Source organism: Anolis sagrei, chromosome 4, assembly GCF_037176765.1.
Source record: "Anolis sagrei isolate rAnoSag1 chromosome 4, rAnoSag1.mat, whole genome shotgun sequence".
NCBI classification, from domain to species: Eukaryota; Metazoa; Chordata; class Lepidosauria; order Squamata; family Dactyloidae; genus Anolis; species Anolis sagrei.
The window spans coordinates 105,703,681-105,716,517 of NC_090024.1; the positions used below are offsets into that span (position 1 = coordinate 105,703,681).

Below are 12,837 nucleotides of genomic sequence, written 5' to 3' on the forward strand. Positions count from 1 at the left end.
TTGTCCCTTAATGTGATCAACACAATCATGCCATATTAAAAGTGTGGAGACCTCATCAGACAGCTGCTAGGCTCCATTTCTAAGAGACAATCTTAAGTCGAGCAGCAGGCATGTTGTGATGCCCACAACTTTTTCCATGCCCATATCACCCTTGCTGGATCTCATCTGGGACAATGGATATTAACTCTTTGTTCCTATTCACTTTCAGAAAGTATATAAGAGAGCTTTGATTATTCTAGTTAAAATGTAAAACATCGGTGTTTTGTGCAACAAAACTAGAAAGGCTTTGATTATTTTCTTTTCCATTTGCAGGAACATTCTCTTGCTTACAAATGTTTTTGATTTGCCAGAAGGTAACGTAACCCAGGATAATTTTGAACAAATGCAAGCATTCTGCAACATGACCAATCCGGCTCTTTTTCAAAGCCTTAAATTCCAGACTTGCAACTTGGACTCATTTTTAAATGATGTAAGGTGACAACATATACATATTGTGGCAGATTGAAGATAATAATGATGATGATGATGATGATGATGATTATGTTGTTGTTGTTGGTGTTACAAGGGAGAGGTAATGTTGAGGAAGTTTGGAATTTATTTGCACAATTTAAATGGTTGTGATATATCCTTCCACAGTTTATAGCAGTGTTTCTCAACCTGGGGGTCGGGACCCCTGAGGGGGTCACGAAGGGGTGTCGGAGGGCTCGCCAAAGACCATAAGAAAACACAGTATTTTCTGTTGGCTTTGGGGGTTCTGTGTGGGAAGTTTGGCCCAATTCTATCATTGGTGGGATTCAGAACGCTCCTTGATTGTAGGTGAACTATAAATCCCAGTATCTACAACTCCCAAATGTCAAAGTCTATTTTCCCCAAACCCCACCAGTGTTCACATTTGGGCATATTGAGTATCCGTGCCAAGTTTGGTTCAGATCCATCATTGTTTGAGCCCACAGTGCTTTCTGGATGTAGGCGAACTACAACTCTACTCAAGGTCAATGCCCACCAAACCCTTCCAGTATTTTCTGTTGATCATGGGAGTTTTCTGTGCCAACTTTGGTTCAATTCCATTGTTGGTGGGGTTCAGAATGCTCTTTGTTTACATGTTAACTATAAATCCCAGCAACTACAACTCCCAAATGACAAAATCAATCCCCCTGCCAACCACACCATTATTCAAATTTGGGCATACCGGGTTAGGGTTATGGTTGGGGGTCACCACAACATGAGGAACTGTATTAAGGGGTCGCGGCATTAGGATGGTTGAGAACCACTGGTTTATAGTTTACTTTATTTACAGCTGGGCATGGGAACAAAAAGACTAAACCAAAGATCATGAGGAGAGGTAAAGGTAGTCCCCTGACATTAAGTCCAGTCATGTCTGACTCTGGGGTGTGGTGCTCATCTCCATTTCTAAGCCGAAGAGCCGGCGTTGTCCGTAGACACCTCCAAGATCATGTGGCCGGCATGACTGCATGGAGCACCGTTACCTTCCCGCCGGAGCGGTACCTATTGATCTATTCACATTTGCATGTTTTCGAACTGCTAGGTTGGCAGAAGCTAGGGCTAATAGCGGAAGCTCATGCCGCTCCCCGGAATCGAACCTGCGACCTTTCGATCAACAAGCTCAGCAGCTCAGTGCTTTAACCCACTGCGCCACCGGGGGCTCATGAGGAGAGGAAAGGTGGAATTTGAAATGGGATGCTTTGGGAAGACTTAGGGCCCTTCCACACTGCCCTTTATCCCAGGATGTGATTCCCGATTATGTGCTTTGAACTGGAATATATGAGTCCCCACTGCCAGGTAACATGGGATAAACAGATAATTTGGGATCAGACCCTGGGAAATAGGTGCAGTGTGGAAGGTCCCTTAGAAGCTCAGTCTGAAGGCAATAGCTTTCCTGATAGTTTAAATCGATTTTTGAAAATAATTTAACATGAAAGTCAAGCTTCTTCTTGGCACATTTTGTCACGGCAAATTTTATACCTAAATTAAAAGTTGCATGAAGTAGGACCTAACTGTGTGTGTTCCAAATCCAGTTAGGAAACATGTTGGGGTCTCAAAATTGAGTATCACTAATGAGAGATAGACCTATATGTGTTAGGCAGTCACATAATTTAAAACAATAATAATTAGCTAATATTCTCAATGTCCTAACAAATACATTTTTAAATTATGTATCATTTTACAGTTTTTTATCTTTTACCTTGTGCAGGGCGTTGAAGGAACAGGCTTAGCATTTATTGTCTTCACTGAAGCTATAACCAAAATGCCCGTCTCACCACTGTGGTCCATCCTCTTCTTTATCATGCTGTTCTGCTTGGGTTTATCGTCTATGTTTGGGAATATGGAAGGTGTCATGGTACCTCTAGAAGAACTCAAAATAATACCCAAAAAATGGCCTAAGGAACTTGTCACAGGTTAGTTGGAAATTGTTGAATAATAGAGTTGTGCGCAGAATTCGTTCCTACCGTTTCTACCATTTCTTTCGTGTCTTCCGTTTCTTCGGGAGCACAAAATGAGAAGCCCCCTACTTGCTCGAAAATCTGTTCAACACAAAAGCCTGCTTTTGTCTGTAGTCGTACTTGCCTCCTTGCCATGGAAAGACAGCGAGTGTGTGGCGGGGTGTGCAGGCAGGCCCAGAATGCATCTGCAGCTGAGCACCTCTTACTCTAGAACAGGGGTCCTCAAACTAAGGCCCGGGGGCTGGATACGGCCCTCCAAGATCATTTACCCGGCCCCCGCTCAGGGTCAACCTAAGTCTGAAATGACTTGAAAGCAAACAACAACAACAATCCTATCTCATCAGCCAAAAGCAGGCCCACACTTCCCATTGAAATACTAAGAAGTTTATTGTTATTCATTTTATTGTTATTCATTTTAATTATTGTATTGTTTTAAAGTGTTTTTTGCACTACAAATAAGATATTGCAGTGTGCATAGGAATTCATTCATGTTTTTTCAAATTATAATCCGGCCCTCCAACAGTTTGAGGGACTGTGACCTGGCCCTCTGTTTAAAAAGTTTGTGGACCCCTGCTCTGAAATAAGAGACGCTATATTGTTAGGCACTGGCAGGTGCACACGCTTTCTGGGCCTGCCTGCATGCCACACCACACTCACACTCTCTTTCCAAGGAGAGTGCGTGTGTTGCGTGGTGTACATGCAGGCCCAGAAAGCACGTGCGCCTGCCAGTGCCTACAACCAAGCACCACTGTTGCACTCTGGAACAGGAATAATCCTCTGACTTTAAATACCACATGTTGAATAGGAAAAAAATCCTTTTATTGAAGATAAATAAAAAGCAGCAAAGTAAAAAGCACTTTAAAAAAATAGGTAAATCCAATTAGGTAAGAAGATAAGCAGGAACAAAATTAGTCCAAGGTAGAGTTCAGCAACGTCCATAAAAGCAAAGTCCACACACCTCCTGTCGGAACCCAGATGCCTTAAAGAGCCAGACACAGGAGTATATCCAAAACAATAGTTTATTAAATCAAAGTAAACAGGACTCAGAGACACTTGCTTCAGTGCCCCTGGTCAAATTTTGCAGCAATTTGCAGCTTGAAAAACAAACTTGGAAAATAAACCGGATTAAACTGGCAAAAAATCCGGATTAAATAAGAGTTTTTCCAAAACACACCAAAATCACACAGTTCAAAGATAATAAGCAAACAAAGAGCTGTGAAGAGAAGCCGTCATCCAGAAGCAGTCCAAAGTCGAAGACATCCCAGTTGAAAGTTCCAAAGTCCAAAGGGCAACGTCATCGTCAAAAACAGTCCAAAGTCAAGGAGATTCCACACTTACGAGAATCCAAGCCGGTCGGTACACGAAGTAAGCAGCAACCTGCAGATCCAGGACCCAAACCTAACAAGAAAGCAGCAGTGACAAGACCCAAGGCACGAAACCAACACTTTGCCTACTGCAAAGTTCTATCATTCCAGTGCCTACATTTATCTTACAGCTTATCATCCAATGATGAGCTGCCCTCCACCCCATCCTCATCACTCTCAGCTGGCTTAGCCTCTACAGCTGAACGCCAACGCCCATCCTTCCAACTCTTCCACCTTTTGACAAGACTTAGGTCTCCCCACGATCCCATGGTATCACCAGATTGCCAATTCCTGCCACCAGAAAACCCCTCAAAAGTGTCACTGGACGTTGGTTGAGTACACACATTTTGAATCTCCTGAACCTTGGTCCAATCCAGTGGTTCCTCTTCATCCCCATTACCCCCAGACACATCATTCCCAGAAAAGCCCATGAAATCCTCTTCCTCTGTGGAAGCAGTAAGTATGTCCTGGATCTTCTTTCTCTGACGCTCCTCGTCTGACTCCTGCTCTCGAGAAATCCTCTTAATGCCTCTATTCCCATCTGCATCTCCTTCCTCCTCCTCCTCACTCATTTCACTCTCAGAGAAACCTTCAAAGGATTCTTCATCAGTGGGTGACATAAGTATCTCCCGGATTCTCTTCCTTTGCTGCTCCTCATCTAACACCTGGGCACCTCGTTTCCCTCCTCTACCACTCCTACTACCAGTTGCAGCGTTGCCTACAGACCCTACTACAACACCTCCAATACAGCCCAGAAAATCAGGAATACATTGATCCAAGGCTTGGGTAAGCAATCATGAAATCCAGGAATCCAGAACCATGAACAAGAAATACCTTAGCATGAAACTTCAAATCAGGGTTTCCATAAAACAAGGACGAGAAATTGGTATGATTCTAAACGATGCTTCATCTGACTACACTTCTCAAACGTAAGACTTTTATCCCCTCGTTATCTAGGTCACTAGCGGTCAGAAATTGGTTTCTCTTTAGTTGAGGCTTTGTTATTGTTTTCTGTCAAAGCCTGGCAGAGCGTCTAAGCCTTTGCACAGCTCTCCTGTTTTGACTGAACACTTCTCGTCTATCTCTGGGCTCGTTATCTATTTGTTCATTAATTTCTGCAGGTGCTGAGCTATTTTCATGTCATCTCTCATGAGAACTCTCTGGTAACAATTCAGAAAGCACACCATCATCCCCATACTCCTTAGGGACATTCTCATGGGAAACTACAGGGATCTCCTGGTCATTCTCTGCATCACTATCACTGACCAAACCATTGCCATCTTTAAACTAATCTTGAACCTCATTAACATAATTCCCCACATCTAAAGCACCGATTCTGAAACGCAACAGCCTCTTATTCTAGAATAGAAACAGCAGGTGCCAAGTAAGAAGAACAGAAGTTGGTGGGAAGCCCTCCCATAATGGTCCGATTTTTGAGGCCCATACCGAAAAGAAATAGCTACCCTCCTGATTTCCGGAGGCTCCCAAAAAAATGGTTCGGGGGCCCCAATGAAAGCCGGGTCACAAAACCGGGCAAGATTTACCTCTAACGCACAATTCGATTGAATAATTCAAGCAGGGTGACAGAGGGGTCTGACCTTGATACAGCTTGGGTGGAATTACAAAATAGTCACCAGATGCCAAGAAATATATTCTTTGCCACTCTAAAAACATAAAATTATCTAATAATTATTTTCACCACAGGATCAAATAACACAAAGTGAAATGGTAGTAAATCCTTATTGATCTTCCATCAGAAGGCAATGAACCTCCCCATTTCCCCCCCCCCCCCTTTTTTTACATTGTATTTAGACTGACATAGTTTTGCTATCTCTTGTCTGTTCGCAGGTCTCATTTGTGTGGTGTCTTTCTTGATCGCCATAATTTTTGTGCTGAACTCTGGAAACTACTGGCTGGCTTTGTTTGACAACTTTGCTGGATCCATTCCATTGCTGATTATAGCTTTCTGTGAGATGTTTTCAGTCGTCTATATATATGGAATAGACCGGTAAGATGTCAATTGCTTGCCTCTCTACAGGCTTATCTTAAAGTTGTGCTAGAGTTGTGTAGTTTTCCTACGCCATGCATTTGAAGTACGAAATAAATACTTTCTATCAATTTTGTTGGGCCATTTTATGAATCACAGAAATGTCACTTAAAATTCTATATAAATACTATTACCTCCTTAATAGTAGGAGGTGCAATGTATTTATTCGTTGAATGGTTATGGTGCACTTCATAGTGGTTTATAATTATGAATTACTGTATATACTCAAGTATAAGCCTAGTTTTTCAGCCCTTTTTTAGGATGAAAAAGCTCCCCTCGGCTTATATTCGAGTCAAGGTTATTTATTATTTTACTTATTATTATTATTATTATTATTATTATTATTATTAATAATAATAATAATATTAATATTATTGCATTTATAGGTTAACGGTTGAGATTAATTTCACAATTCAGCAGTGCTTTCCAGTAGCTTCTTCCTGCACAGTATTTTCAGTCAACTGCTCCCACAGCCTGTAGTCACTCTGTAACTCTTTTACAGACACTTGAGCACATGCCCGGCCATTGTCAGTTTTACCATTGTCTTTCCCCCAGTCTAGATGATATTACAAACTTACCACAGCATACAGTTATATCTTGTCTTAGCAGACAGGTTTTTTTAATTACATATAGCCTTCGACGAACAACATCACAGCACAAGAAGAGAGAATACACTGTACATGACTTCCTTATATACAATTCTATACAATTACACATAGCAATCTCTGATTGGTTCCCAACTCATTAACTTAACTCAGACCCAGGATTACATCATTCACAATCACCTGGACTAGGCCAGAACACATTCCCCAAATGAAGTTCTATATACAGTTAATGCATGACTCAGCATTTCCAATAGAAGCCCATTAGCAGTGCATGACTCAGCTATATTACATTACAATATAATACAATTATTATTATTATTATTACATTTATTATTTTACTCTATTATTATTGGAAGGATACATAAACACATGTATATTGAAGAAGGTTAGAATAATGATTTAGTCAGAGTTGGACAGTCTAATCTTACAGTTTTATGTAAATATTAATAAACGTTTAACCTAGTGATGCTTCAATTAATGTAATTTTATTGGTATCTATTTTTATTTTGAAATTGACCTGTAGCTGCTGCATTTCTCACCCTCGGCTTATACTTGAGTCAATAAATTTTCCCAGTTTTTTGTGGTAAAATTAGGTGCCTTGGCTTATTTTCGGGTTGGCTTATACACGAGTATATACGGTAGTTATCTTTTTTAATTTCAAGACATTAGACCAGTGGTTCCCAACCTGTGGTCCGCAGACCACCAGTGGTCCGCAAGAACTAAAATATGGTCCATGGCCTCACCGTTATTACACCATTGCAACTTCCCACGGACCATGTCCCCTTCCTCGTGGCTATGCACCTGTGGCGAGAAGGTGTGGGAAAGCCATTAAAGACAGTTTCTTGGGTCTCGCACTCTATTGAATTTTTTCAACCTTCTTTTTTAAATACACAAACATTAACAAAATCCATGGATAATAACATAACCCAACCAAAAACATTTTTTTCTTAGTGTCTTTGTTTTTAGGCCTGTTCCTGGGGTTATTTGTGGTGCTGTTTCAGAAAATGGCATTGGATAGGCCATATCAGCTCTAGATTATTTTCTGTGGATGATCAGCTTGTTTTCTATGGGTGAGGAGATGGCAACTACTGGATGGCATATAATAATAATAAATAATAAAACTTTATTTATACCCCGCCACCATCTCCCCAAGGGGACTCGGAGCGGCTTACATGAGTCCAAGCCCAACAACACATCAGTAAAAACAACAAGCAATAAGCAAATAAAACAATACAATTAATATAACTCAACATATAGACAATAACACACAAGGGTTTAAAAACCTATGGCCGGGCCAGATGTAATAGTTTAAAATTTTAAAAATAAATGTTGGGCATGAACAGAGATAGGTTGGATGTATCTAGTAGGAGGGTTTTAAAGGAAATGTAGGGAGAACAACCCAATTGATAGTTAAAGTGCTTCTCAGGACATTTTGAAGGGAATTATTTCCTTTATTCAAGGAAGGCAGACTGGAACAGTCACGTTTTCAGGATCCTCCTAAAGACTGCCAATGTGGAGGCTTGCCTGATATCCTTGGGAAGTGAGTTCCAGAGTCAGGGGGCCACCACAGAGAAGGCTCTCTCTCTTGTCCCCACCAATCGCACCTGCAAAAGGGGCGGGAGCAAGAGCAGGGCCTTCCCAGATGATCAAAGAGATCGTGTGGGTTCGTACACCAAAATGCGGTCACGCAGGTAGGCGGGTCCCAAACCGTTCAGGGCTTTGTAGGTAAGAACCTGCACCTTGAATTGGGACCGGAAAATGAACGACAGCCAATGGAACTCCTTAAACAGGGGGGGCTGACCGCTCCCTGTAAGTCGCTCCAGTTAGTAACCTGGCTGCCGCCTGTTGTACCAATTGAAATTTCTGAGCCGTCTTCAAGGGCAGCCCCACGTAGAATGCATTACAGTAATCCAATCTGGAGGTGACTAAGGTGTGGACCACCCTGGCCAGATCCGACTTCACGAGGTATGGTTGCAGCTGGCGCACGAGTCTTAATTGAGTGAAGGCCCTCCCAGCCACCGCCGATGCCTGGGCTTCAAGCGTTAGTGATGAGTCTAGGAGGACACCCAAGCTGTGGACCTGTGACTTCAGGGGGAGTGCAACCCTATCAAGCAGAGGTTGCCACCCTATACCCCAATCCAGCTTATGATCGACCAGGAGGACCTCTGTCTTGTCAGGATTGATCCTCAGCTTGTTCATCCTCATCCAGAAAGCCACAGCAGCCAGGCACTCATCCAATACCCGAGGGGCTTCCTTAGAATTAGGTGGAAAGGAGTAGTAGAGTTGGATGTCATCTGCATAGAGATGGCATCCAACTCCAAAACTCCGGATGACCTCTCCCAGCGGTTTCATGTTAAAAAGCATGGGAGACAGAATGGAACTTTGTGGGACCCCACAGGTCAAAGGCCAGGAGTCCGAGCAGGTGTCCCCCAGCTTCACCATCTGGGAACGACTCTTCCAAGAAGGAGGGTCTGTATCAGAAACTAGAGCTGATGTGGTCTATCCAATGAAATTTTCTGAATCACCATCCCAAATAACCAAACCGAATCTGAAGTTGACCCAAAACGGATTTGTAATCCTTTTGGAACTAATATTGGAGAGTAATCAGGCAATATTCCCTAGTAAAAAAAAACAACAGCTTGGGAACCACTGCATTACACATTCTCTCTCTCTCACATCCACGTGTCTGACTAAGAGTGTTTGAATGACAATATATCATCCATCTCTTGGTTGGAACCTGTCGGAATCTGTTGATATATCAAAAGATTTACTACTGGAAAACAGCTTTTAGAAATCAATTAATAAAAAATGCCTTGGGTGTGTCAGTTGATTTTGCTGCACTTGATAACCAGCATTGGGAATTTTTAATAGATTTTATTGAAAACTATTGGATTTTATGTATTTGGAGTAGATTTCTGTATGTCTGCAACAACCATTTATAATATGTAATAGCTTTCAGGCAACTCAAATGCATGTCTAAGGCAGCCCTTACCTTTCTTTCTGTCTTTTCCAGATTTAACGACGATATTGAGTTTATGATTGGGCATAAACCCAATATTTTCTGGCAGGCGACCTGGAGAGTTATTAGCCCTCTCATTATGTTAGTTATTTTCCTTTTTTACTTTGTGGTGAAAGTGGGAGAAAGACTAGAATATAACATCTGGGACCCTGATTATGTAAGTAGACCTGCCTAAAGGAAGACTCCTTAAACCATTTTGTAAGCTTCTCTTTTCTCATCCTCTGCTCTCCTTTGCCTTTTTTTGCCCAATCTTTCTTTGCTTCTTTTCCCCACTCAGGGTTTTTTGTTTGTTTGTTAAGGATTCTGTTTGGGTAGGTAAGTAAAACAAATTACTTAACCCTAGAGAAACTAATGAGCTGTTTTAATGTGGCTATTAATTGGTATATACTGGATGCTTATGTCATTGTCATTCACCCAAAAATATGAAGCCGTCAAAAGGAAGAGGGAGTATGGTTGTTGAACCAACTATATATTTAAGTATCTTTTTATTTTAATTGTTGAGATACATCACACTGAGTATACCAATATACTCAGTGAAGGGGTGAGACACCTAGTATTATAAAGGTTAGGAACTGGGAAACACTAGAGCTGAGAGACTTAAAATGCTTCTTCAAATGAATTCAGCTGCCACCATTTCAATATTAATCAGGCTGAGGTAATATTGTGAGTTTTGTTCTGTAACACCACTGTGTCACTATAGTTTCTTAGAGGCTGCTGTGAAGCTGATTTTTAGTAATACTTTGACCACAAAGGTATTCACACTGAGGCTGGTATGAGTAAATAAAATAACAAGAATATTTATTGAACAAGCTTGAAATATTCAGATACAAATGCTTAATGGTTTCAGTAAAATACTGGCATACAAAGCTTGTGGTTGCGTTAGAGTTAAAATCTTAAAATCTTCTGGGTTACAAGTCTTCAAAGTTCCACCACAGAAAATTACTTCAGGAAATTAATCTCTGACAGTAACTCCCAAAAATCCCCCTCAGGAATCTAACCAAAAATACCCTTGAGAAGATGTGCAAGCCAATTGTGCAGATGTGGATGATTGTGGAGGGAATTAATCTCAGGCCTCAATTGTGTATAAGAATTTATTATAGAGGAGGCCAATTATTAGTTGTAAATTAAGGTAACTGCCACCAACGTTAGGTATTTGAGGTACCACCGATGAGATCTGGCTCTACAGACGCAGATTAATTGAGATGAGACGGTCTTCAACAAAAGATAACAAGTTTATTGTGTACAAAGCTATGGTTGCAGGTTGTTAAATAACTTATAGAACTTTGAATATCACTTGGTTTGTAATACAGTCAACTCTTTCAAATAACACAGCTCGTGGCCAACTTTTACTGAGGTGAAGCTCTTTAGTGAACAATGTTTCCCACTATAACTAGCCTTCCAATTTGATCTTTCCTTGATCAAATCTCTGATCTCTAGTCCTTCCTTGACTAGGGATCCTAACAGGCTTCCTTTGGTCTTCCTTGACTAAAGAAACTGGCCAGGTTTCTCTCTTTAGCCCTTCTAGACTGACCCCCCCCCCACTGCTCACACACACGTCTCTCCCAGGCTTTTCAAGCCTCCACATTCTCACACACTCACTGCTTTTTTCTAAAGACGCCTATAACTTTTCCAGCTTGGCTCCGCCCACTTCTCACTCTCCTGAGCTAGCCTGCCTGGTCTCCTTGGCAACGCTCACTGTGGATTCAAACCAGATAACTCTAGTTTTAGCTACTGTTACAAACACAAATATATATTCTAACAGTTAAACACATACATAGTATCAATGACTTCTGCACAATCCTGAACTAGACTTCCTTAGGAATTGAACAGACCACTAACTGCGTATTGCTCCTCCACAGTATTCTAGCTATTTACTCAATAGCTACTCTGAATACTTCACAAAAGACTAACCCAATCTTCTTCTCTAAACCCAAACCCGCTCTGACTAACACCAACACTAAGTGCTCTCTCTAACACCCAAACTCCAACTCCAACAAACTAACCGAGGCTTCAAGCCCCTGGTTTAAAAGGACACTTTTTTCCTCTAGACCACTTAGGCTCTGCCCCATCTTTCTAGCCTCCTTATTTTCCCTCTAAGACTTGAACACACCCCCTCAAGGCAAACCTAACTAAAATGGCTTCTCCCTATCTCCCTTTTCCAAAATGGATGCCATGGCTTTGCCAAGCCCACTCCCTTAGGCTATCAGGGAGCCAGCTAAGGTAAGGGATTCATTACAAGAAGCAAGAAAGGAGAGAAAGAAAAGGGGAAGGGAAGGAAGAAAGGAAGGAAGGAGAGAAGGAAAGAAAAAATGGTAGGAAGGAGAGAAAGAAAGGAGAGAAAGAGGGAGGGAAGGTTGGCCACAGCAACGCGTGGAGGGGTTGTTTCCAATCTATGCTCACCATAAAGTGAGCGTATCATGGAATTTTCTTGGCAATATTTATTTAAAGGGGGATTGCTAAAGTTGTAGCCTAACACTCACACCTCTGGATGTAAAATTCTCTGCATCCTAACCATGCTCCAAATGTCTGAAAATCTTTTCTTTCCTTCCACAGGATCAATTTCCCAAATCAAAATCAGTGGAATACCCTAACTGGGTTTATGCCATTGTTGTCATCCTTGCGGGAATACCCAGCCTGTGTGTTCCTGGATATGCCATCTACAAAGGCATTGCAACTTTGGTGAAGAGAAGAGATCCCGGACGGCAGGATCTAGTTAATGCCATCTCAGAAATGTCAATAAAGGGAGAACTGAGGAATAAGGTGTAATGCACTCTTCTGGAACACAATGAAAAAAAAAGACTTATCACCGAGAGGATCCAAAACATTGATATCTCTGTACCTTGAGATCAGACTATACCTGTATTTGGAGGATCTCAGATTTTATACAGGACTCACATCTTGAATGACTGCCTGCAGGAGTTACTGGATTGGGGGTTGGATACTGCTGATAACTGATATACATTTTTGCTACTTTGCCCCTCCACATGAGAGCCGCCATTTTGCATAAAAAATTGAACAATTCTATTTGCAATACTGTATTATTAAACTGATCATATTTGAACAATGAAATGAGTAGTTTGGTTCTTTTTAAAATTTGTGGAATTATCAATCTTCCTTTTCATCTGAACTGAAAACAATGAGTTTTACATAATAATAATAATAATAATAATAATAATAATAATAATAATAATTCCCTGACCCACTTCTATTTATCACAGAATGCTGAAACTGCACATGTGTACTTAATTACTTAGGCAATCCCTCGTTGTCCGAGTAGGATAGTCTTCCAAGATCAGTGTACTGGTGGTGGGTCCGTAGGTGACTGTGGAGGGCACTGGTT

The 12,837-nt window shown here is 41.3% G+C and overlaps 1 protein-coding gene across 1 annotated transcript in view; it reads left to right on the forward strand.

Moving 5' to 3' along the window:
* LOC132774475 (sodium-dependent neutral amino acid transporter B(0)AT1-like) overlaps positions 1-12,329 on the forward strand; it is a 36,043-nt gene extending 23,714 nt beyond the window's left edge. Inside the window, exons 8-12 of the mRNA XM_060774622.2 lie at positions 313-469; positions 2,213-2,417; positions 5,675-5,834; positions 9,492-9,654; positions 12,051-12,329. Of these exons, the coding sequence (XP_060630605.2) occupies positions 313-469; positions 2,213-2,417; positions 5,675-5,834; positions 9,492-9,654; positions 12,051-12,263 (898 nt within the window). The 3' untranslated portion in view covers positions 12,264-12,329. The remainder of the gene's footprint in view (positions 1-312; positions 470-2,212; positions 2,418-5,674; positions 5,835-9,491; positions 9,655-12,050) is intronic.
* The last annotated feature ends 508 nt before the right edge of the window (positions 12,330-12,837 follow it).